The sequence below is a fragment of the Halichoeres trimaculatus genome, unplaced genomic scaffold, assembly GCF_033239565.1.
Source record: "Halichoeres trimaculatus isolate MK-OKI-2021-1 unplaced genomic scaffold, fHalTri1.1 fHalTri1_scaffold_13, whole genome shotgun sequence".
In the NCBI taxonomy this organism is placed as follows: Eukaryota; Metazoa; Chordata; class Actinopteri; order Labriformes; family Labridae; genus Halichoeres; species Halichoeres trimaculatus.
In genome coordinates, this window is record NW_027437191.1 from 25,271,371 (window position 1) to 25,297,816 (window position 26,446).

The 26,446-nt window shown below is 40.7% G+C and overlaps 2 protein-coding genes across 6 annotated transcripts in view; both read left to right on the plus strand.

The window, feature by feature from the left end:
* vta1 (vesicle (multivesicular body) trafficking 1) overlaps positions 1 to 13,583 on the plus strand; it is a 59,724-nt gene extending 46,141 nt beyond the window's left edge. Inside the window, exons 6-8 of one of the 2 annotated variants that reach the window (XM_074684535.1) lie at positions 4,078 to 4,329; positions 6,871 to 6,948; positions 12,485 to 13,583. In XM_074684535.1, coding sequence (XP_074540636.1) covers positions 4,078 to 4,329; positions 6,871 to 6,948; positions 12,485 to 12,630 — 476 coding nt within the window. In that variant the 3' untranslated portion in view covers positions 12,631 to 13,583. The remainder of the gene's footprint in view (positions 1 to 4,077; positions 4,330 to 6,870; positions 6,949 to 12,484) is intronic. The other variant, XM_074684536.1, reaches the window with a different exon arrangement.
* A 5,319-nt stretch (positions 13,584 to 18,902) lies between these two features.
* Positions 18,903 to 26,446, plus strand: part of adgrg6 (adhesion G protein-coupled receptor G6) — a 96,576-nt gene continuing 89,032 nt past the window's right edge. For all 4 annotated transcript variants that reach the window (XM_074685384.1, XM_074685386.1, XM_074685387.1 and 1 more), the window contains exon 1: positions 18,903 to 19,164. In XM_074685384.1, the coding sequence (XP_074541485.1) occupies positions 19,163 to 19,164 (2 nt within the window). In that variant the 5' untranslated portion in view covers positions 18,903 to 19,162. The remainder of the gene's footprint in view (positions 19,165 to 26,446) is intronic.

Below are 26,446 nucleotides of genomic sequence, written 5' to 3' on the forward strand. Positions count from 1 at the left end.
AGTAATAAAAGTTCTTCAAAAACTAGCACCATAAAAGTTTTTGCCCATTGAGTCCATTGACACACATTTAAAAAAAAATTTGATCCCATGTTATGTCAATCATGTTTGGACACTGACGCCAAAACTTTGGTCTGTCATTTTTTTTTAAATAGGTTCAATTTTTTTCGCATGTGTGCAAGGTGTCTTTGCGTGACATTTTTGTGAATTACACAAAATTATTACCAAAAACACATCCAAAAAGTGGGACTCAGCATGCAAAGACTTGAACGTTGCCTCCACTGGTAAACTCTTCCAACTTTTGAACCTCTCCCATCTGGATGATCACTGGCACTCTCCATCTTTTGTCCCTCTGGTGCTGAGGTTGTGAGTGACAGCTGGCCTTAGTCAGGACATATACACTTGCTTTACAGATGAGTGGAGCCAACAAATTCAAAAGCCTGGGTCTTAAATACAACAGGTCAGGTAATGTTCTCTAATAACGACCAAATCAAAAACTCTTGAATGCAAGATTTCTATTTTTGCTGGAGGTCAGAGTAATAAAGAATCAATTTGCATGGGACAGAAAATCAGGCGCTAAATCCATTTAAAAATATCTGATGAATTAAAAAAATATATAAACCAAGACCAGATCATATTTAACTGAACTACATCATCAAACCAACTCACTAAAAAGAAGCTCTGCCTTTTTTTCGTCTCCAGCTGTCTGCTGGAATCCTGCTATGTGCTGAAATGAACACACAGTTGACGAGTCCTGTCTATGTTTAGCGCTAAAAAAAAAAAAACTAGTACCACCTGATATATCAGATCTCATCACAGAGATTCTTAAGCAGCTTTTTTTTGCATCTTCAAAATAAAATTCTTCTCCTTGTTCACCAACAACTTTAGAACTCAGGGGTATATGGTCTATATCTTGACCCCTGCAGGAACCTGAATGTTGATGTAAAAATAGACTTCTTGAGTTTGAGCCCACAGAAGTGTTAAAAGCCCAGAGACATCACTGGCTGGTAGTTATGATGCAGCCCAGGTCAGCGCCGCTCTCCTTGACTCTGACACAATACCAGAGCCTAACCAGAGGCATGGAAAAGCGAGCACACCACCCTGTTACACTGGGATGTTTTCCAGCTGAGAGAAAACTTTAGGAGCAGCTGGATGTCTCCTGACAGACACAGACTGTCTGACTGACTGAAAGCAGAACGGTGCAGGACTCAGAAGTCATAGTCAAAAGTGCCCTTTGGCTGGACACTTACACTAATGGTCCTAGTGGAACAACAGCAGAGGACTGTGAATCATCCACCCTGCTGCTGGAAACAAGGATGTCTTCTTTACTGTGACAGGAAATAGAGTTTAAAGTCCTGACTGCCTGAAGTGTCTGCTTCACTCTAATATTCTGCAGACATGCTGGGTGTGAAACCAACTGAGGAGGGGGACTTTACGACTCGCATAAAATCCTTAGGATGATGTTATGATGTTTGAAGATCCAGCATTAGTAGTTCTGATGTGACCAGAGACTCCTGGCTACAAATCTTCAACTGACCAACTTCAAATGGGGCAAGTGGAACAGAAAGGGACGAAAAACGGTCAGGAGAGCAACATTTCAACCTAAACGTGTCATGAGTTTTCAGTCTCAGTGATACTACGTGAAGTGTAGCCACCACATACACATCTGTAGGAATCATCTGTGAACCAGCTGCTTTGCATCTCATAAAGCTCTTTGACCCTCAGGACTGTGAAGTACCAAACCGTCTGACAGAGACTGATGCTATTTGACCTCATTTTCTTCTAATGCATCATCTATTTGTGATCTGCAAAATCTAGATTTGTGTGTCATCACAATAACAAGACTACCAGTCAAAACAACTCTAAGTTATAAAAACTAGACTCTCTTTTTCATTAGTTTTACAGAAGCTGTCAAGGTATTAAAGGTTGGTTGGTGGTTTAGCATAGTTTAGTTCTAGTTTTTAGTCCGCCTAGGTATTTGTGAGTCTTAGATATAGACTTTTAACTACGGCATTCCTCAGGGAGGCATACTGGGGCCTACTTTGTTTTACTCTGCATACTTCCACTTGGTCACATCAACTCTTACCACCATATCCACTACCATTCTTATGCATAATACACCCCACTCACACTGCAATCCCTTATTGCCTTTATTTCTGATGTCAATACGTTGATAAGACATTTTTAAAACTTAACAAAGATTTACTGAAACTCTTCAATAGGTGTCAATTTAAAAAATTAGGTCAAATTAGCCGCAACTAACCTGGAAGCGGTTTTGGACAGTGGCTTTAAACCTTTTAAGTTGAACATAATGGTGTTTGCACATAAAAGCATGTAAATGATACATCAAATGCATCATGACATAGACTGTACAGTTAATGGACGGGGCCTCCCCGACGTCACCCGTCTGTTTTTGAAATGGACTTTTAACGCTAGTCTCAGCTATATTGGAAGTGACCGGGGCTTTGAGCACAGCTATAGGGTGCTCATCAGTTGCATGAGCTGAGCTGTGCCTCCGATTGGGTGAGCTCGCAATCTTAATATCCTCTAAACTGCCAAGTTAGAGAAAAACACAGAGTGTGTCGAAAGTGAAATTAGGGATTGGGACAGGAGACACTTCTTGAACTAGGCTGTAAATAGGTTAATTTCGGAGTCAGACTCAAGCGGACACTCAAGAAACAGCAGGTTTTAGCACTTCTGCTTTGTCTTATATCCTTAGACCGGAGGTTTCCGCTTGATCATGACAGAAGGTCAAAACACCAAAACAAGCCATTAAAAGTGAGATGGGATCAAATTAAACTATTAAAACAAGAAAAAGTTTTAAAAGTTACACAAATAATAGCGATATATAGGAAAACAAGTCCTTTGAATACATATTTCATACATATCCCACCTATTACCCAGCTACTTCCTGTCGAGTTCCTCACCTACAAATCCCTCCATGCCCCTGACCCCCCAATCCCCAATACCTGTCTGACCTCCTCATGCACACTCCATCCTGGAAACTACAGTGACCTGGGTCTTCTCTCAGATCCTCCAGTGTGATGGCCCATACTCTCTGGAACTCCCTGAAATCTGCGGCCCCCAACCCTGGAAACTTTTAAAACAGTCCTCAAAACACACCTTTTTTTGAGACTTTTCCCTGAAAGTTAGTCCCTCCATTCTTAAACCCCTACCCATGTAAAGCAACTTTGGGTCATTTGAAAGGTTGGTAAAGATAATCAATTAAAACTTCTCATTACTTTTACTCACATAAACAACAAGCCTCGTGCCAATGGATCTGGCAAAACAGTAAAGTAATGACCACAAAGACTAATTTTTCATCTTTTTTAGGAAAGAGACAAAAGCCTGGGTTTGATAATTTGTTCAAAAGATTATGCTAAAAAGGAACCTGATCTTAAACAAGCAATATAAGTGAAAAATGTTTTGCCAGTGACATTCATTTCATTTAGTACAACTAGTCATGTCCGCCCTGTGTTTAAACTCAAATCTCCGCCCACACTCTAGTTTTCTAAAGTGCTCTCCTAATGTTTCTAACCTCATACTTTCGTCATGGATTGAAGCCCAGATGTGAGCCCAGAGAAATGTAAACGCTGTCTGTAGTCCCACCGGACAAACAGATTTCAACAGTTTAATGAAAGACGAAACACTCCAGCTAACATTAGCAAGATGTCAGGTCTCTTCCTGTGTGTGAAGCAGTACTGACAGAGGTTTGAGTTTAACACGATGTCAGACACCGCGTGTGTCTGCTGATCCCAACTCTAATGTGTGCAAACACTCGCTAGCTGTGAAGACGTGTTTTCTTTGTGTGAGGTGTGGCTGCAGAGATCTCAGAGAGAGGATCATGTTCAGAAATGAAAACAGTAGAGTGAATGTTTTGTATGTTTTTAAAGTCCACTAATGAGAGTTTTTTAACCCATGTCAGATGAAATTATATTTTTGTCTTTATCTGTTACTTTGACTTCAGCCCCCAAAGAAATCAGATCACTCTCAATCTTAATTAATGATTGCCTGCAGGAAAACAAAAGCAGGATGAACACAATCCAGTGTAAGACTTTTTTGTCTTTTCTCCCTCTGTAGATGAGTACGGAGCCGAAGGATTCTCAGCTCAGGGTTTCTCCCACGGCGGCTCTATCAGAGGAGGACCTCCTCCAGACTCTTACGAGAGCAACAACCAAAGTCTGGGTCCAGGTTCTGCCCCAGGGATCGGCTTCACCCCCAGTCCAGGATCAGGAGCAGCTGGACCTCCCAACACCAACTTCAACAACATCCACATCCCTCCAGGAGCCCACGCTCCAGCCAACACTCCAGCTGAGCTGCCTCCACCCACAGGTGAGAAACCCAGGTTGTGCTCCCACGTTTATCTTCCACGGAGGATGAATTATACTGCAATCAATCGATTAATGTTGCTACTGAGTCACGCAGGAGTAGAAAACACAAATATTGAAAATTAAACCCTTGTTTCTGTGTCGTGAAAACAAAAAGCAAAAGTGATTTCAGGGATATGTGCACTCTTGTGTTAGACTTCATCAAACTTGACCTCTCTGAATCAGGAGTTCCTCCGCTAAAAGAGACAGTTCAAGCTGTGACTCACCCCCTGACTCTGAGTTTCTCTGGAAATCAGGGTGTGTGTGTGTGTGTGTATGATAACTATTAAAAACTACACAAAGATAACAAATAATGATCTGATCCTCAGTGCAGCCGTGTTTCCAGCTCTGCATTGTTCTCTGTTTGTTAATCATCTGAGCTGAACTACACAATCTGTCATCCCACTCCTCCTCGCTAATTTCCCCTGATAACACAGAGTACGTGACGGCCTTACAGCTCTCTGGCATTCAATAACACGCCTCCCTCTGAGACTCCCGCACACACTCCGAAATAAGCGCTCCGTGTCTGTGTGTGTGTGTGTCCCTGTTTGTGTGTGTTTGAGGCATTTAACTTGTGCAAAGTCCTCCTGAGGATTCAAAGATGATGGAAACGCATCAGAATGAGGATGATAGGTTCTTATCTGTGTTTGTTATACATGTAATTTCTGTTATATTTGTTAAATATGATGATGTAGATCTTTGTTTTTTGCTTACAGGACCAGTTAATTGTTCCCTTGAGACACATACAAACAGCGTTATGTCATGAATTGTGTGCAGGGTGAGAGGAAGTTTCACAAAACAAAGTGAGAGTGTGTGTATGCTTGCTTTGAAAACTCAGTCAGCAGAGGTAGTTTTAGGTTACACTCTACACAGTTTTTTCCCACACACACTCATCGTGTTTGTCTGACCAGCATTTATCTCTAAAAAGAGGAAGTGATGGCGTGAAGAGAGTGACAGAGGTTTGCCCGATGAGGTGTGTGTGTGCTGATAGTGACGGCCGGAGTGGATCAGAGGGAGTGTGTGGGAAACATTCAGGGTATGTGTTGAGTTTTGTCCAAATGAGTGTTTAATGAGTGAACATTAGTGAGTATCAGGGCTGTTAATCTTCGTTAACTGATCACAGAACATAAAACATGTCAAAAAACACTGATTCAAATTAATCACCATCCCATAAGACAGTTAACCCTTTCAGCCCCTCAAAAACCCAGAAGCTTTGTTTAGCTTCTTTTTAGACAGTATAGATGTGCTAATAAATGCAAATAAGAAGAAATGTGAGTGAGTTTTGTGTGTTTTAACTCTTAAACATATGGAAAATTAAGTAAGATAGACTAAATCCACCTGCGACTCAGCGCGTTCTGCAAAAATGACCAAAAATGTGCCTAATTTTGCCCATGAAAGTACACAACAAAAACAATTCTTAATAAAGGAGAGATAGAGCATTAGAACATCTCAAGAAAGAGGTCTTTCCACCAGGAAATGAAGTCAAAGAAAGTCAAGGTGAGCTCAGTGAGGAGAGTCTCTTCAGCATCCAAAGACGCTCAGAAACTGGGACTGGCTAAGCCAAAGCCAAACAGAATCAGAAGACCAGTTTCTGAGAGTCAGCGGCTTCAAGCTTCACAGCTTCAGAGGGGTGGTAGTGTCACAGTCTCAGTTTCAGTTTCAGTTACTGTGAAGAGAAGACTTTAAGATGCAGCTTTGACAGGTCAGACTGCAGAAAGAAAAACATCCATCATTAAGACAGAGTCAGAAGAAGAAAAGAGGCTAAACGGACCATCAAACACCACCAATGGACTACTGAAGACAGGAAGATGGAGCTATGGATTAATGAATCAATGTTTTAAATCTTTGCTTTATCATCAGGATTTTTTTCAGTTTTTTTGGGAGGGCTTGTATGCCTTTAACTGGAAAGGATAGGACAGTGGATAGTTGGAAACCTGGGGAGAGCAGGAAATCGAGGGCAAACCTCATGGGTAACAACCTACGCCCCTAAGCCATCTGCACCCCTATCACACAGGATTTTTGTACGCCGTACATAGAGTAGGCTAAGGAGAGCATGGGTCCTCAGTGTGTGACATTAAATGGAAACATGGAGGAGGAAGCGTGTTGGTCTGAGGCTGTTTTCTGGATCCGGGGTCTGTGTTATAATGTGCCCAAACATCAGTCCAAGCTCCTCCAGAATCACTTTAAGAATAAAGAAGATGATAGTCAGCTTGGAAACACGGAGGGCGTTGCCAGCACAGTCTCAGTCTGCAGACTTAAACCTTATGGAGCTGGTTTGAGATGAACTGGACAGAAGAGAGAAAAAAGAAACCAACAGATGAGCAACATTTAGAGGAACTTCTGCTGGAAGAACTTTGAAGAAACTCTGAAGAATATTTGATTTCTATTATTGTAGAAAGAACATCAGGAGTGTGTCAGATTTGACAAAGGTAAATACTCTTATGAGTGTTCATTTGATCATTTTCTAGAGTATTTTAACAATTTGAATTTCTTTTCTCTTGACCAGCAGAACCTGTCAAACCTGTGCCTGTTCCCCGATCTTTGCCGTCTGTCGACCCCACACTGCTCAACGCACAGCAGCAGGGTAAGAACACACACACACACACACACACACACACACACACAAACACACACACACACAAACACACACACGGGCTGTCTTTCCTAACAGCTCAGTAAAGCTACAGAAACTACTCAGGTTTAATATTCCCCAGTCGTCTGATCCCTGCTAAGGTTTACGCGTTGGGATAAATTTGATTTAAAAAGGCGGCTCAGTGAAAAATGGGCCCTGTGGTCTGTGTGGGAACACATTCCTGGGACTGATCCAATGTATAAATCCAGATTTAATGTCCATACGTCCCCTGTTGCCTGTCATTACTGTTGTATTTCTCTGCCTGAAGTCGTTTTTCCATTTACCATCTTTCATATGTTCATATGTAAGACCGTCACACATGTTGGTTTACAATCCATAGAGTCCTCACAAAGATAGAATATTCTCCTAGGTTTAAACACCATTACTGTGAAATAAACAGCATTTAGCAGCTGAAATTTGACATTAAAAGATGTGTAGTGATGGCTGTCTGATCCAGTCATCTATCTGCCAACGAACCCATCATTAAAACCACGCTATCCCACCTCAACGCCGCCTCACCGCTGTCTAGACTGTCATTAGCTCCTGGTGGTTAGCCTCAGGGAGAGGGGTTAGCAAGGGAAAGAAAGCTGCAAGCACAGAAGTGGCTCAGGTGGTCATTTAGGTCGCAGGTTAGATTCTCAAATGACTGAGAGTTGTGTTTTTCTTGTCTTTGGGCTTAAATGATGGATTTGTATAAAAATGTTTTATGCGGTAGATTTCTTCACCTATCAGCCAGGCCTTTGAAACATAGATCAGGGTTTGGCATTCTAATTTTAATCAATGTTGACTCAGTAAGTTTTGCAGACAGTTGTTGATGGCTTCTCTTTTCAAACTGAACACGTGGTCACTATGTAAGCTACAACCTGGACCAAAATGTTTCAACTTATCCAGGTTTTTACACTTTTAAGGCATGCTTCACACTCAGTAAACCATCTGGTTTCTTTTGGACAAATACAGTTGTCATCTGCATAACACTGAAAATGCATGGGAGCACCCCAAGCAGCAAGAAGCTACTTGAGCGGCAAAAATGTTGAGAAGCTTTCAAAACAGCAAGATGCTTTTTGAAGGGCAAGCAGCTTGTCAAGCAGCAAACACATTTACATTATTAACATTATTCACAGTCTGCCTTAAAGAAACTGTCTAGGTACAAGCATTGATCCAACAGATTCGAGCGGATTAAGATTCAAACCAAGCTACAACAGCTGACTAGTAATCAGACATTTATGGGGCTAACTTGACTGCCTGGAATTAAAGGTCCCATATTATGCTCCTTTTAGGCAGTTTAATATGAATTATTGATGTCTTCATGAAATGGTAGTAACATGTTTTGGTCCACAAAGCCAATAAATCAAGCACAGCAGCATTGTTTCCAGGCTCTCATAGCCCCTCTGTTCAGAACAGTCTGATTTAGTGGGCGCGGCCTTCACAAGTAAATGAGCCACTGCTGATACTGCCCCGCTTTTCCGTGTCACTGAGAGCGGTGCCACACGGAGGGGAGTGGGCAGGGAGGGGGGTGGGGTTATCTACTCTGGTGGGCCAACCAGGTCAGACTTGCTCCTGATTGGTCAAAAAAGGGAATCGCTGACGTTAGCAAATCCCCAAAATCCAAACAGCTCATTTTAGGTCAGGATTTTAAATTCACAAGCACTATATATATATATATATATATATATATATATATATATATATATATATATATATATATATATATATATATATATATATATATATATATATATATATATATATATATATATATATATATATATATATATATATATATATAAGTACAGGTTTTGTCATTAAATATCACATTTTGTGGGCTGGGAGGAAAGCCCAAGACCCACAAATTTCACTAAAAGACTTAATAAAGGGATTTTTGCATAATATGGGGCCTGTAAGACTTCAGTCTTACAGTATGATTATGTTCTGCTTTAAAAGCTGAGCTTGAGATGTTAACTATTGTTTTCAAATTTGTAACTTAACTTTCCCAGCTTGTGGGGAAGAGGAAGTCTTTTTGCAGTCAACTGAGAAAATGATACAATAACACATTAGGATGTAACAATATTATCATAGCTTCATGTTTTGGCTTCCTGTAGGGTTTCGCTTTGGTGAATAAAAACAAAAGACAACAAAAGACTGAAATTAACCCAGTTCACACTTTGAAAGCCTGCTGGTTTTTAAAAACACTTCAGTCCTGGCTCTCCTTAGAAGTCTCCAAGGGGAACAGTGTCAAAATCTTAACTGGCTCTTTTGAGAAAGTTTGACTGTTGCTGCCAAAGAACACAAACTGAAACATGAATTTAAGACCACATGAAGGGCCAAACACTGACTCTCATCTAATCAGTGTTTTAAATCTCTGTATTCTGTTGAATCCTGTTGTTTCCTCAGAAATGAACCGTTATTTGAGAGCGATTTGGAGTTTCTGGCTCTGTATCGTCCAAAAACAACCTTTCTGTAGAGGATTTCTCGCTGAGTTTTTGCAGCATCCACCCTCAGTGTCCCTGGAGGACAGTATTTGAGCCTCTCCTTCGTCTCTTTTACACCGGGTGTGACAGTATAGAATACATACACCCTCTATAATACACAGGACTCCAGTGTGTGATAGAAGAAAGCACAGAAACCTGCTTTTAAGTTGCTCAATCATCTCAGGGGAACTGGGGTGTTGGATGGTGAATTCTGCCTGCTTTTGCTCTCCTTATAGACTGGTCAACATTTAAGCAGTCTGTGGTTAAAAACTTGTGAGTCAGCTGGAGGCATAGATCTTAAGATTCACACAGTTCAGTTTCATCTAACTGAGTTAATATCCAGTGTATGAAATAATAATAACACCCAATTATTCTCCTGCTTAAACGTTAAAATGTTTCAGACCCCACTTAGTGAGCAAGAGCATCAGATAATGTCAGTTTTGGCACAGTTTGACTCATAAAACACACTCGTCTGCTTTTTAAAACGCCCAGGAGGAAAAAAATGATTGAATAAAGTTGCACCATAAGCCTCTAATCCCTTGGCTGATTCTCGCGTTTACAAAAAAGATGGAAAAGACCCAAAATGTGCTGACTGCAGAGCTTTCAGAGACGAGGACAGGTTTAGAGAAAGAGGAGGAGAGAGAATCTGAAAATGAGACTGGGGGGGGGGGGGTTGAAACCACAGGAGATGTCTGTTCAAACAGATTTAAAAGAGTGTACAATAACCAAGTTGTCTATCAGATGAAGCACAAACGAAAGGAACCACAGATGCTTCCAAATCAAAGCAGAGATTTCAGGAAATGTTGGAGAATTTCAGGCAACAACTTTCTCATCTTCAACTGAATCAAACCAGCTGTTCAACATCCAAAACACACAGTGAATTAGCTCCTGGGATTAATAAATGTGTAACTATTTACTGGTGTCTGTCAGCAGCCGGTCTGTGGTTTAACAATCCGATCAGATTTAAAGAGACGGTCTTCTACAATGTGACACTGAAGTGGTGCAGACCTGATGATCTCACAGGGAGGAGTCTGTCTCTGTGGATTCTTCTTTATTAAAACCTGCCGTAACGAGAGCTGATCAAAGAGAAGATACACACTGTGTTTACACACGCACAAACACACACACACTCACTGAGCACGCTGACAGGTCCCATCATCATCCCCATCACAGAAGCCTCTTTCTTTAAACGCTGCAGATGAAGACAACCTCTGAGCTCTGCTGCTGTAGGCTCTCCCCCATCATTAATTACCCATAATCCTTCAGTAGTGACAGATGATTACGGACTGATGGAGACTTTCCGTGACGCAGGTCAGGATGGACCCTCGAGTGCTTCAGGAGGAAACTTAACTGGAAATATCTGCTCTGTGCTGTAACAGGGAGATAAATCTTTGAGTCCAGGATGTTCTGATGGCGTTACTAAACGTGACTCAAGCTTATATATTATGTTAACTAATCAATGAGGTACCTTAGATAAAAAAGAGATCCAAATCAGCTTTACATCTCTTTATTGATCTTCTCAATTCAAATCTAAATGATCAATTAACAGAAACTTGCTTTTCAGGGTGTCAGTGCGGCTGACGGGGTCTTGCGCCAAACAGAGCTATGTGCCTCGAACAGTCTGCTTAGATTTAAGTCCAACCTGTGGCACCTTTCCTGCGCACCAGGTGCTTTCTACTCCATTCGCTGGTCCAGTACTGCATAGATGAAGGCATAAAAATCCTGAATATTTTAATTTAAAAATAAACAAATAAATGTCAAAACAATGACTTTTCTCACCACCAATCTGAAGGTGTTTTTCTTTACTCATATTGCTGTATATCTCACAGAAATATAAAGTATCGCATGGATACAGAACTGTTAGAGGTTGACAAATTATTCAGCAGGCTGTCTAAAATCAACATTTAGAGCAGGCTCTTCAAAACTCACCTGAACAGAGAAGCGCTTCAGAGTCCAGTTTTCTATGCATGTCCCCATGGTTGGGCACCATTTTTGTCATTTGGCATCTTTTGGTAAGGCATGTTTCTCAACTTGTCAGGTGAATGTAGCTCAGATAAAGTCTAATTGGACATTTATACTAAGACAAACTTTTGCTTCCTTTTCAGTTAATATTGTGAAATTTGTTTTCTTCTGCTCATTTCTGAGTCCTTTACTGGAACTACCCCCCACCCCCCACCCCTTCCAAATCCTCTGATGTGCTTTACATAAAATAAAATAGAATGGAATAGAATAGAATAGACCTTATTAATCCCTGAAGGGAAATTTGGAGTCACAGAGCAATACAAGAAAGTTTTAGTCCTCACCTCTTTCTCCTTAGCCTGCAGGAAAAATTGGTCCTAGCACCAGTTAGCATCAATATACCACAGGCAACTAATAGCTAAAATCTCTTGTGCCAACAATGCGACAGTGGACACACATAGGATCTGTGGACACACACAGGAACAAGAAAAAAGTAAAATCACCACTGCAAAACTAACCAGTTTGGTGTCAATGGCCGGCAAATGAGCCGTAAAAATTAATACAAGTTCCAAAAAAAAAAGAACTAAAAAAAAGGAGAACAAAGAACAACAAAGACAAGTGCCACTTGGCAAAAAAAACCTGCTTAGTCTTTCACAAACTCTGATCATGCACCCCCAGTTCCCCCAAGAGTCCATTAACTTACTTTGTCTTTGGTCTCAGAGAGTCAGTTTGCTGCTTTCTGCTTCCTAAGGAAATGAGAGGAAGAGCTAAAATTTATCTTGTTTTTTGTCTGACTTCATGTATAATCTTCTATAATCGATGTTTTTGAATGTTTGTCGATCTTGTGCAATGAACTGTGTTATGGCCTTTCTCCGTCAGGATGTTAGGAGCTCTTTTTGGCTAAATTAGGGTTGAATGGACAATAAAAGTCTGTAAATTCTTCCCTCTTGTTGAAGTTTTTGTGCCTAGAAGCAGTGACTCTGAATCTGAGTCTTCCTCATTGTCTTGTAATCTTACCCTGATCTCTCTGACTTCCTCTTTCTCCTCCCTCCCTCCTTCAGGCGGAGTCAATCTCTCCGCGGAGGACTTCACCAAAGCGCAGAAGTACTGTAAGTACGCGGGCAGCGCGCTGCAGTACGAAGACGTGAACACGGCCATCCAGAACCTCCAGAAAGCCCTGAAGCTGCTCACCACTGGCAAAGAATGAAGCCTTTGTCCTCCTCCTCCTCTTCTCATCCCTCCATCCTTCCCTCCTTCTTTTCCTCCAGAAGCAGCGTCGCTCTATCTGTCGCTGATCACACACTCACACACACACACACACACACACACACACACACACACACACACACACACACAGAGGCTGAGGAGACGCCGTCAGAGGACTTGATGGAAATCGGTCTGAAACAATGGCATCCTGTGTCCCACACTGTGACCGACCGAGCGCTCAGCAGCTCCGCTCTTTGACTCCGTTTGAGCAGCAGATCAAAGCTTCACCATCGATTGTTACTGGATTATTAAAGATTCATCAACACCCTCACACACCCAACGCAATCATTTCACCCCCGGAGAGAAGCAGAGCGAGGCTAAATGTCTTCAGGCTTCACTTCAGATATCAGATTTATTAAAAAGCCTGAGTAGGATGCAGAAAATGTTGGAGTGTTTCAGAGTTTCAGAGTGAGTGAGTTGATAACTGATCAGCTGACCGCCTGAATAACAAACTCTGACTCTTTTCGGCAACTTAAAGACTGATGACATTATTAAACGGTTTACAAGCAGCGAATAATCTGAATCATCTTTCTTTAGCTTTAAAACTTTCACCAGAACAATCACATCTTTAGGTTTCACTCTGTCACATTTAGAAAATACTTTTTATTAATTTAACTCACATTAAAAACTTGTTCAGTTTTGTTAATGTAGAGTAAAATCAATCTTGTGACTTTCTAAGGAGCTCCTTAAAGACGGAGTCTATCGGCCTTTAAATAACATGATGGTGACATATCTCTCTGTATGTGTTGATTCTTTCTGAGCGTGGGAGCGGGGATTCTTTCTCTGGATGCATTTAGAGTTACTAGACTTTATTCTAATGGGACTTTAAAGGTTTAAACTCCTGAGAAGCAGGAATTTTTTTTTCTGTCACTTTAATTTGAGAAGGTTTGAATAAAATCTTTGGAAAGACGGAGCTGACTTCCGGGTGGTTTCTTATCCTTGAAAGATCATATTTTATTTCTTGAACTGTTGATGTTTGAACCCACTCAGGGATTGTTTTCAGCGGCACCAGGTGTTATGTATGATTCGGAGGCAGATGGACACCTGGAAGAGTACGATCTCTCTGATACCTTTATCACCTGCTAAAGAAAAATGACATTATGAGGTTTTTATACTTAAAGATGCTATTAGGAGGATCTTTTGAACAACTTCTGGCCCGTCTCACGCACACTGTCGTAAATTACTTTTAGCGAGGCGTGTGTTTGTTTTGGAATCAAATGGAAATCAGATCCAAAAAAAAAAAATCTTTGTTCAAGACAACTTTTTACTGAATACAACGCGCCGAGGTGAGGTATGTATCAATACAGTTACGTAGCACTATGGTTTGAAACGTGACTTCAAGCAAACGTTGTAGTAGCCGGCTATATGTAGTGCTATCGGCAGCCCAGTGCGCTGACGTATCTGTAGGCTAATATGACAACAAGTAAACACTGTCAGTTTGTAAGTAGTTTAGTAGCTGTTTATGTTTCGTGCAGCTGGCAGCCTGACGCTCAAAGACATGTCTGTAATGTGTAACATTAGTAAATCCTGGTTAGCTTTGTCCTGCCAGTCATCTACCAAGCAGAGCTAACATAACCTCACTCTTCATTTTATTGATAGATAAAGTTTGAATAGATCACTGCAGAATAACTGCTGCATGTGGGTTGGAATTGACATTATCACCAGCAGTTAAGCCCCATTGTTAGCCTTTAGCTCGGACTGTATCACTCTCCCATTTAGCTTTCTAATGCTCTCCTGTCCTTTTTCTGTCTGACAGTTAGGCTCCAGTGTCCACCATCGCTACCAAACTAAGCCTCACTTACATTGTTGGATCTTACTGGTACTTACATTTTTTCATGCCTTTTTTTGCTGTAATCACAAAATTTACTGCCCAGGGTTTGAAGGGTTGGGCTCCTAACATAAAATATTGTGGTACCACCCATTTCTCCGCATGGAAAAGTATGACTTGGAGAAAAGTTATTTTGTTGTCTTACCAAATGTGAATGAACTCATTCAGAAAATGATTTTCATGTTAAATCACTGAATATACAGAAGTCTGTGTTAAATCATACAAATTAGGTTGTGTGAGTTTTACCCAGGGATGGAATAAAATTGCAACACATTCAATTCTCTATTTGCTTCAATCACTGACTCAGGCCTAGTGGTTGGAGAATCAGAAGGTTTAAGTCAAAGAATCAGAAGGCCAGTTAGTCAGATAATCAGAAGACCTGTTTGTCAGATAATCAGAAGGTTTAAATCAAAGAATCAGAAGGCCAGTTAGTCAGAAAATCAGGAGGCCAATAGTCAGAAAATCAGAAGATCAGTTAATTAGAAAATCAGAAGGCCAGTTAGTCAGAAAATCAGGAGGCCAGTTAGTCAGAAGACCTGTTAGTCAGAAAATCAAGGGGCCCATTGGTAAGAAGGTTGATTAGAAAAAAAAAGAAAGAAGAAAAAGAAAAAAAAAAAAAAAAAGCTAGGCCAACTAGTAAGAAAATCAGAAGTCTATTGGTCAGAAGGCCTGTCAGTCAGAAAATTATTTCGGATTTTAGAATATCAGCTTAATCCAAATAACTTTTTTAACAGTCTGTCTGAGGATAGGGTGGATCCTTTTTGGGAACAGGAGCGAAAAGGAGCAAAAAGGAGCTTGCTTTAAGGAAACAGAGAAAGGAAGTCAGATTATCTGAGAAGTTGTGTTAACCCTTCACTTTATCCCAGCTTTTGGTTACATGACAAGGTTCAGCTCACGATGTAGTCCAGATCTAAATAAAACAGACTGGAGCGGAGTCTGAAGGAAAACTCTCCACTTTCACAAAATTCACATTTTGTGAACAGAACTGTGTTAGATACTTGATTCTGATTGGTTAGGCAGCGAAAACTCTATCTGTACCCTGATTGACTCCTGTTCAGCAGGTTTATGTACTATACTGCAGCCAGCCAGCCAGCAGAGGAGGCTCTAAACCAGTTGGCTTCAAAGCTCATGTAGCGTTTGTTTTGATGTCTAGTCTGTGACCTGGTCTCACGTGCTCTCTGTGCTCAGTAAAGTGCAACTTAAAGATTACTTTTCTCCTCCTTCTACCTTCTCCTCTCAAGGTTTAAAGTTGTTTGAAGCTGGAGGAAAACCAAATAGGGCATCTCCTTCTCTCTCTGTCTGTCCTCCACATTCCTGTCGTCTCTGTCTTTTCCATTATCTGCTTTCCAAATGAAAAGCCTTTTTCTGTCTCCTTGGGAATAATCAGCTCCCTCCTGTTCTCTTTTTATCCCACTCTGACCAGAACCTGCTCTAAAAATAGACTCCTAAATGTTTGTTTGTTTGTTTGTTGTTTTACCTGTCTGTGTTTTGAGTCCAGCTCTTGAACTTCTGGCTACGTCATGAAACAGATTTGAGATTTTTTTTATCTTTCTGCCAGGGACAAAAAGTTTTCATTGCAGTAATATTACGTAACCTGGCTCTTTGGATATTTCCTCTGTAATGATTTGAGTTTTTCTTTTTTGAAGAGGGGTTGAATCACACCTTCTGTTTGAGCCGCTTATAAAAGCTGCAGGAGGCTCAAACTGGTCCAGAGTTACTGGAAATGAGGCGCAGTCCAGTTTATTTCACAGAGACAGGAAAGGTTTCCAGTGGAGCTGTTCAGTGGAGTTATTCTGACTTCTTATGTTACACCTTAGAATATTAAAACATGAAAGTGTCACACTGAAACCCAAAATACTAAAACATGAGCTGTGGGTTCATCTGGGACTACTTTCGGCTGCAAATTAATCCATCTGGCCCCGTATAAAGTGTCCAGAGCAGCAAGATGCTCTTTACACCCATATTTGTGCCCTGCCTTGACATTTTTTGGGGTTATTTTCACATTTCCCTCCTAAAAAAAACAGTTATCTTATAAAATTCAGCTCACGCCAAAGGTTAAGGCAGTGTTCTTTTCCACATCCTGTCACAGACATGTCAGATATCTTTATTACGGACACTGCTCTGGCATGAAGAAGGACCTTAAAGCAGAAGATTATTTCATAACATTAAATCTGAGATTTAAAGAGGTTTTTTTAATATTTATCTCTTTATCTTATATCTGTCCTGCTGGTGCCCCTGTAGTATCTTTTTATGATTTAAATCTAAAAAAAAAAAAATCTGTCATCTCTCATTGGTGTTGAAGAGGCCTTTTGGGGGTGGAGCTATGGGCACACCTTGATGTTTAAGGCCCACCCCTCCAACATGTCACAAACTAGTTAACAGATCTTTATGTGATGACCTCATCATTTCAGCAAGTCTAATGAAGATATGGTGGGTTATTTTTAGAATTCTGATCAGTTAACAGACAGATTCAAGGATTTCTCCAGGATAATATGTTAACATTTAAAAATCTGCACACATTTAGTCAAAATATCCAGCATTGTTACTTTAATACCCCCTCTTTAAAGTTAAAGCAGGGGTATTTGAGTCATGATATCAGTTTTTTTCTTTTAAAATTTTCAGTTCTGGGATATCCCAACAGCCCTTTTCATGACAGAAGAATCACCAGCTACCTGAAACTCACCTCCATGACTTCCTGTTCAATCAGTTTGAACTTTAAAGCTCTGCTTTAGCACGTGTCACATTTCATCAGAGGAGTTTTTAAAGAGCTAAAGTTAGACCTCCCAACCTCAGAGGCGAGGTGATGGCAGAGCGTCTCTTCCTCCTCAGCGGTGATTTTCCTCCCTGATGAAAATGTTACATTCAAATCAGACACCGTCTCTCTTCCTGCTCTCTGGACGCTCTGCTTTGTTCTCTGTCGTTATCTCTGAGTGATTCATTCATCCTCCATCAGAGTTTAATGTCACTGTTGTTTCTGAGCGGTGGATTCCACTCCAGGTTGAGGAGATTCTTTACTCCGGGGGCGAAAAGTCTTTGATCTTTCCATATTTATTACTCATTTTTAAATCTTCATCTCTACATTTTTACATCTATCCTTTGTGTTTTCTGTCAGGTAGAAGTGTCCACTATGTCTTGATCTAAGTGGTTCTTGTATTTCTCGTGTTTCCTGTTTTGTTTTGTACTTTTTTCCCCCCCTGTGTCATGTCCTGTTTTACCTCCTATCCTTGGTCATTTTGTCACACACACACATATAGAGACAAAACACACAAACATACCATAGACTGTACATAGAGCAGCGTGGCTCCACCATTTACCATTGTTTTGAAGCCAAAATTCCCCCATCACAGGCGCAGCCATTGGCAGCAGTTCTGGAGCCAGAGTCTGCGCAGTAGAGACTGTGAGGGATTCTGGGAGAATCTGAGTGGAGCCGGGTGACAAAACTACTAATAATTTTTTTCCTTCAAGAGTCTAATCACTTCTTGACTTAACCTCCTGACATATCCCTCCCCCCCCCCCCCCCCCCCCCCAAAAAAAAAAAAAAAAAAAAAAAAGAAAAAAAACACAAGTACGGCAGCTGTCAATCATTGTTAAACATGATTTAAAGCCTCGCTTTTAGACTCTTTTAACTAATAAAAATGAATTTTTACAGAAAAAAGAGGAGTTGAATACAAGGCAGCCAAATGATATCTTCAAATCACCACAACAGTTGGACATGAGAAAAATTTCTATGAGGTGTTTGTTTGACCACAGCCCATCTACAATGACTGGAGAGAAAGATTTTTTTTTTACCTATACTTCAGCCAGCCACTAGGGGGAGCAGTTATTGTGTTGACCTCACTTTGAGCTGTGCAAGAAAACGTCCATTTATTTTTTACAGTCTCTGATACATAGATGTACATACACATATGCAGCTCAGCAGACAGACTGTTCCATAGTTTAACCCCACAGACTGAAACCAAGAAAGTCCTGCTTGTTGTTCTTACAGCTGATTTGAACTTATATTATCTCAGATTTAAAAATGAAAAATAGAAAAATTCATACATACACTGTTTTTTCTGAGTGACAGAAACCTAGGGAAATGGAAAAAAGGTTGGTTGAGATGAGGTCTATGTCTTTAAAACTTTCTTTTTTAAATAACACTGGTCTAACTCATTAAAAAAAAAAGAAGAAGAAAAAACTCAGTCAAAGCATGTGCTCCACTGAAATGGGTTCAGATATTTGCATCCATCAGTTCTGGTTTTATTGTGAAATTCCTGCCCTACTTACATCCGGGTGTGTTACATTCTCCATCTGACCGGAAGTACGTCATGTAACGAGTCCAGCTTGACTCTTCAAACTCACCCTCTGACTCTTCGCTGCTCTCTCGCTCAGAGAAGCATCATCATTGCGCCAAGTCCACAGGGGAGCCCGGGTCAGTGAAGCGAACACACACACACACGCACCCTCTGTGTGTGTCAGTGTGTCAGTGTGTGCGTGTGCCAGTGTGTGTCCCTCTCTCTTCTTTCAAACTTTGGAGACTTTTACGCGCATTTTGGATTTCTCTGGTTCGGAGTTGTGAAAAGTTTCAGCGAAGGAGAAAGTTCGCTCAGACTTTGAGGAGGGAGAATGATCCTGCAGGGGGACCAGCTGCCGCTCAAGTGAACACATGTGAGTACAGAAACTTCTCAAACTTTATTTTCTGTCGAGAAAAAGTTGTTTTCTGCCCTGTTTATCCCGGATCCTGTAAGGACAAACTGTGCGTCTTCTTGGTGCGTTTTGGAAACTTTTACGCATATTTTCTACCATAAAACCTTTAAAACAAACTCAAACGCAGTCAATTTATTAAAAATTATTATTGAGAGAATTGTTTTAAAATCATGTTCTTTTAATGTGCTGAAACATCCTCATCTGACGTCACGCCTTGCGCTCCAAGTTGATCCAAAGTTGTTGACAGTTTGACGGACAAATTTACATTTTCACACACTTCAAACTGCTCTTCTCACCTTCCCATCCCATAAAAAGTTTTTTTCTTTGTTTTTTAAACTCCTCTTAAAGACTCTGCGCTCCTCAAACTCATTTCCAGATCCTCATTTTCTCTGCGCTCCGTGTGAATCCACCTTTGTCTCGTTATCGTGACTCTGCGCTTTGAAACGAGGATTCTCGTAGACCATATTTTAACTTTAAAGCCCTCCAGATTCAGACCCGAGCCCACTTTGTGCCTCTCCCTGTGCCTGGGAGCTGAGCTCTCCTGTGGGAAGCAGAGAAAGGAGCGGAAGGTGTTTTCCATGATGCTGCTGGCCGCCTATAGCTGCATATGTTTACAATCTGAGCGCACTGAGAGCAGCTCCTCACAGAGACACTTTGTTCTCTTTGGATGGAAAATTAATGTAAAGTCTCTTTAACGGTGGAGATGTCAACACTGACCTTCTGAAGGAACCAAAAAAACAGACAGGATTTCCCCAAAACTAAGTCTTGATTGAAAATTCAAACAGTAAAGTCTCAAATGCCCGCAGGAAAACCCTTAAAGTTCACTTCAACTGTCTCCAATAATCATTTCTTTATACATAAACCAGATATATTATATTCTTAAAGATCTGTTAAGTCTCAAATATGAAAAAGTTGAGTTCCAAAAGCTTCAAATTTACATCTATTACTGATTCTATCATTAAACCAAACTCCTCACTCACTGAAAGCAGAAAACAGCAGCTTTGGATATTGATGAAACTGATGTACTGAGGTGGATTCAGAGCATCGAACAGTAAAGCTGCACCGCATTAGAAATAAAGCGGTTTAGCAGCAGAAACTGTTTTTTTCTGATGGGTTAGATGTTTTACTTCAGGAGTCTGCTGTCTTTAGAGAAAGATGCCACAGCCTTTGTTAGGTTTGGTTGTTTCACTTCTTTCTTTGTCCCCTTAAAGTTGCTGAAGTCGTTACATGTCTCGCTGCTTGTGGTTTTTGTGTCTTTGTAGCTCTCTCTGTGAATGTTTGTAGTTGTTAAGTCTCTCGGTGGATGTTTTGAGTGTCTTTGTAGCTGTTATATGTCTCTGTGTAGTAGTTTTGTTTTAGATACAAGTTTTGTCCCTCCTCTTCAGCTCCTCTTTGTCTCTGTGTGTCTTTGTAGTCATTACATGTCTCTTTCTAGTGGGTGTCTCTATGGCACACCTCTTGTCTCTTGTTGGATGTTCTTGTGTCTCTCTGTAGTTGTTTGGTGTCTCTTTTTCTTTATTGTGTATTTGTTTGTTGCTGTCGTTTCTAATGTTTGTAGTTGTTGCAAATCTCCTGTTTTTTGTCTCTTGTTGGATGTTTTTGTGTCTCTCTGTAGTTGTTTGTTGTGTCTTCTTTGTTTTTGTGGCTGTTCGTTGTTGTTAGATGTCTCTGTAGATATTCAGTGTCTGCAGTGCAGTAGCTAATTGTCTCTGTCCGTTTGTAGTCATGCTGTCAAACTTCTTGTCTTGTTGTGTCCCTTCAATGCTATTTATTGTCCTGTATCTTGTGTTTGTCTACTAATTAGGTATGGCTACCAAACTAGGTACTTTAAGTGGTACGGACCGAATTCTGTCTGTAGTACCGAGTACAGAGTACCGATTCCCATATAATCAAACGGTACCATGTTTAGGGACCTAAATGCACCTTTGTGACTGTGAGGGAGTGGAAGAGTAGGTGATTTTCCATGCTGGACATGAACATAGCATTGCAAGTTTGTAAATTGAGAAATAAATGTGTCCAAGCTTTGGGATTGAAAATTCACATCTATTACCACATGAACACACAAAAAGTACCTAAAATTGGTACCGTTGAGTACTGATATCTATAACAAGGTACTGGGCATTGGTACCGTATCAGTTTGAATGTGAAAGGAACCCATCCCTACAACTAATTGGGGTTTTTTGATATGTGTTTGATTAAGATGGATGTTGTTTTTTTGTTCATCTGTTTCTTTTTGTGGTTGATTTGTGTCTTTCTGTGGTGTTTTGTCTCTTTTTTTGATAGTTTGGTGTATTTACAGAACTGTTCTTTCGCTGTTGGTTTGTGTCCCTGTAAGATTCTTCTTGTTTGTCTCCTCATATTATTTTTCAATCTTCTTATTTTGTTTCACTGAGGATGTTTTTTCTCTTTCTCCTGATTTAACTTTTCATTTCTTCATGTTATCTGTTTCTATCTCTCTCTGCAGCCTTTGTAGTCTGTTTGACTTTATTTTGGTCTGTTTTGTCACTTTTTGGAGTCTTCTGGTCCCTTTGTTGACATGTTGCTGCTTTTCTGAAGTACAGTGATTACGTCTAATGTTTTCTCGTCACATCTTTCTGTCTGAGTGTTTGAAGCTTTGTCATTAATCTGGATTGTAAAGAGATTCAGAAACTTCATGAAGACATCTACATCCTGATCAGACAGATTTCTGGCAAATAAGTCAAATTTGAGGACATGACCGAATGTGGAAAAATCTAAAATTAGATAAATTTCCAAGACATCTGAAGAATGAGTTTAATATGGTTTGAACGTCAGATAGTATTGACCTTTGACCTCCAAAAACCCACACATGACAAGATCACATTTAATGAAATACTTTAAGAGATAAAAATACCTTAAAGAAAACTTCAGAGGACACTGAAACGTTTCCTCAGAGGAGTTCAGATCATCAGAGACCCTGCTGTTTAAGGTCATGCTGAGGGTTTGAGAGATCCAATGACTTCCTGTTTACCTATCGCTCATGTCTCTGATTGGTTGCCTGGAGAGATTAATAAGGGAAAGTGGATGGAGGAAGAAAGCTGGAGCATCAGAAATGTGGTTACTTTTAGTGAAGGTGTGGATCTGATCTTTGGGCCTGCTGATAGAGTCTGAGAAGAGACCATGGAGACAATCCTCTGATCTCTCTGAAAGCTCGTTGTGGAATCACAAACTGGAAAGTGTAGAAAGTATGCTGGCTTGTTTTTAGAGACAGGACAACATGGAGGAAAAAAAGAGAAGAGCGTCCTTCCCTCTTTCATACAAAACATCTGTTTACAGCATCCCTGGTCTTGTAGATTAATATTTCACCTTCATAATCTTTAATGAATTACCAACAAAGGTTTAGTCAGCTGCAGAAAGACCCTCGTTTAGAATATTTCCCCCATGATGGGAAGACAAGTCATCATGACGGTGATACAGGTCTTCATCAGCGTTTGTGAGCGTCCTCATCAGAGAGACTTTTCACCATCCCAGCGAAGCTCTGACGAACACTTTTGGGATGATCCGCTGATGATGCATCAGCGCGTACATGAACGCCACAGTGTTTTGTATTTACTTGCTTATTTCAGGAGTTTCTGAAGACGTGAATCTTGCAAATCAAAAGGTGAAGCCAGTTGTGCCAACTGGAGCAGTTCTGACTTGGTTTCCCAATTGAAAGCCGGGTGTAGCAGAGAAAAGTTTTACAACTAATCAGAAAATCTGACCCCACCTTTCCTCACCTGTTCCCATACAAACAGCTCTAGTTGCAGAGAGATCTTGCAAATGAGGTGAGCTGAGTGTTTAAGACGTTGTGCTTCATCCAGGATGTCTACTTATTAGAGCTGGGACGATGTGCTTTACTCCTGATTTGATTCTTTTACGATTTTTGGGTTGCGGACTCAATTTAACTGCCATTCTTTGATATTTCCGATTTTTGTGGGTTTTATTTCTGTTTTCAAAACCAGACCATGTGAAAAAGTTAAATAATGATGATGTCTAAAGACTGTATCAGAAGCCATATTTCCCCTCAAAATGCACATGACATGTGAGTCAGTTTTAGGATTTATTTAGGAGATCTGCCACCACGATGCTAGATGGTGTAAGAAAAATATTTTGCCCTCTGCAGGAGAAAAGTGGTAACTTTTTTCCATCTTAGCTTATGAAAAAGACAAAAATGAAGGGTTGAAATTTGAAAAAAAAGAAGAAGAAATCAATTTCTGAACAAAAAGTGCGATTTAAAAATCATAGAGCCAAAATATACTGACACTTATGAGAACTGATTTTTTCTTCCCCACTCCCTACTTAGCATCATTTGCACCTTAAAAAAAAAGGTTTTGTTGCGTTTTGTGCAAACGAAACATAATGGTGAAATGTGGCTAGGACAGTAACAAATGATTTGCTTTAAACTTGTCAAAACAACATGTTAGATGTTAGTTTAAATGAATCATTTGAATTTCTGTAGGTGTCATAGTACTTTTGATGAGATTTTCCCATTAAATTGTCAAATGATGTAACCACAAAAAGTATCAAATAATTCACCTTCCTTGAAGTTTTGCAAGTGTACTGATGGAATAAGTTATTTGTGATAAAATATCTTAAAGCTAATGTAATATATTTTATTTCTAAACTTCATGATATGAGTTTTGTTGTGCTGAGTAAGTCAGTATGCTGTCACATCAGTGTTTTCTCTCTTTATTTTTGTCAGTTGGTTTTAAATAATTTTAAATCTAATTTTTACAGTGTAGTACACTGATAAAATGATAATCGTAGGAACTTTTTGTGCTGTATCAAATTTTAATGGAAAACATTGGTTTCACCAACTGACATTTATCAGTTAATTCACCCGGCTGCTCGTAGCACCACTCGTGCATCATTTGCACTAATATCTGCTCCATCTCCAGATTCAAATCACAGAGTACCACTCCAAAGAAGCAAAAACCTACATGAAGCCTTGCAGCTCTGTGCAGTTTGCTCTTGTTTTTCATCCAACTGAGGAGACGAGCTGTTAGCATCTCCGCCCCTGCAGAGATGTGCTGTGCGCTCTCTGTATTTAGTCACAGCTGGATGAGTAGAGGACATCTCCATGGTGGCATTCTGACACTGCGATGGCTGCAAACGCTTGTGTTAGTGATGCGCAGAAAGCGCCGATCTTTGCACCAAAACAACACAAACCTGAAGAGGCGAGTAGGTGATGCTGCGGTTCAGTTTAAACAGATCTTCCTCACAGCATCTTTAATCCATGCAAACAACACACAGAGGCACAATCTGCCCTCCTGCACAGTTTAAGGAGCATTCACACATTTTTTGGTGTAGTAATTTTTAGTCTTGTTTGCACAAAATCAGAGCAGCACTTTGGTGAATCAGGTCCTGAGCAGTTCATGCAAGTGATGCAAGTATTACAACTGAGTCACTGCATAATAAAAACCCCGGTGATAGCTTCTGGAGAGGTTGCAGAGTCGCCCCCTGGTGGCCAAAGATCAGCTTCTGCATCTTTTAAAGCCTCTGTTTTTTGGTTTGACAGGAGTTGAACGTGCTGCGGCTTCACAATCATCACTCAGTTTAAATGTGTTCAGGAAACAGATTTATGTAAATACACTTGATCTGATTTACTGATTTACAGCCCGTCATGTAGCTGGAAGTTAAACTGAGTCCTCCACCAACGCAGGGGAGATTCCTAAAATTGCGACACATTTTAGACTGTGAGATAATTTAGAGCCACATTACAGCTTCGGTCTCCACCCACAGATTTGATTAGAAAAGCTAAACAGATTTTAAAAGCAGGAAGATTAGAGCCAAACATAAATATGAATGAAGCGCTTAAAAATCACAGACCACAAACACACACCTCTGCTGAACAAAGCAGCAAATTTTACTGTTCTATCAGCACAGAAAGTTTTAGGGAGTTTTAAGGTGAGAAGTCTCCCGGCAAAGTGGACTTGTGTTGGCTTAAAATGTCTGCCTCCAGGCGGCCAAGGCTCCCTCTGCAGACGCATGAATCGCCCTCTTTATCTGTGGTGTCGGCGGCCTCGCTCACTGACCTCCCTCCTCTTGTCATTCACTCCCCGTCTCCATGCCCGAGCCGGAGGCGGGGAGACGAGGACACGAGGAAACAAGACGCACGAGGCGACAAAGGGCTGAGTTTTCTTTAATGTCAGGAGCTGCATGAATTTACAGCTCGACAAAGCCGGACCATGAAGTGAAATCTGTTCTCTCTGCTTTAAATATTTATGATGCACAGAAAGAGTGAGAGTCAGAGCGGGCACAGCTGAGCTCTCTGCAAACCCAGAGAGGCAGAGAGAAATAATTAAAAGTTCACAAAGTTTACCTCCTGCACCTTTCCATCTCAAGTTTAAGGCGCTCTGAGAAAGAGAGCAAACGTAGACGTCAAACAGATTAATCTGTGTGTGCCGCAGATCAACCAGACAAACTTAAAGAACTCTGTGACTTTTAGAGAAAGTTTGACACCTCGGCGATCAGAAAGTGTGCGAGTCACTTGATTGCTGAAGCTCTCTGCTCACGCCCTGACATCATGGCGGTGTTTTACAGCCCGCTGACAGCTCTGACAGATATTAATGTCGAAGTGAAACCAGCCAAAGACAAGACGAGCCAACACAAATATCAAATCTGCGCTGAGATGTGGAGCAGCGTGGGAGTTAAAAATGGTGGTTTGGAGTGGAGAGTAGAAATTATGTCATTTCCTGAAGAAAAAAAAAAACACGTTTGAGTTATGGCATTAAAATAGTTAGACCTTTGACCCTAAGCCTTTGTCCTAATGTGGTTGAATCAAGGAGCTACACTTACATACTCATTTGCACATATTTGTGCCCTGTTCCATCTGACAGACAGCAGATGAAGATGTCACGTGGTCACATCTTCTTCCTGTATGATTTTTGATTTTCTGACAACCTAGAGAGATTGATTCTGAGCTCCAGATTCAGCATCAGAGAGCACACAGACTTGTCGCGCTTTACTGCTGAAGAGATCGACTGTGTTCGTGATGAATTCTGCAGCAGCTGCAGGACAAACAGCTGATAGTGACACTGATGTGCTCTCTGTCCGTGCGTCACGCTGACCAGCTGTTTAGCTCAGATTAGATTAGCTCTTATTGTCTCTGCTGGCAGATACACACACTCAGGTAGACCTCAAAAACCTACAAGCAAAACAGCAACTGACTTTACAGCCGGAGGACGAAGTGTCATGAGAGACGCTCAGGTCGGACTGGTGTCAGAACAAGTTTCAAATCCACAGC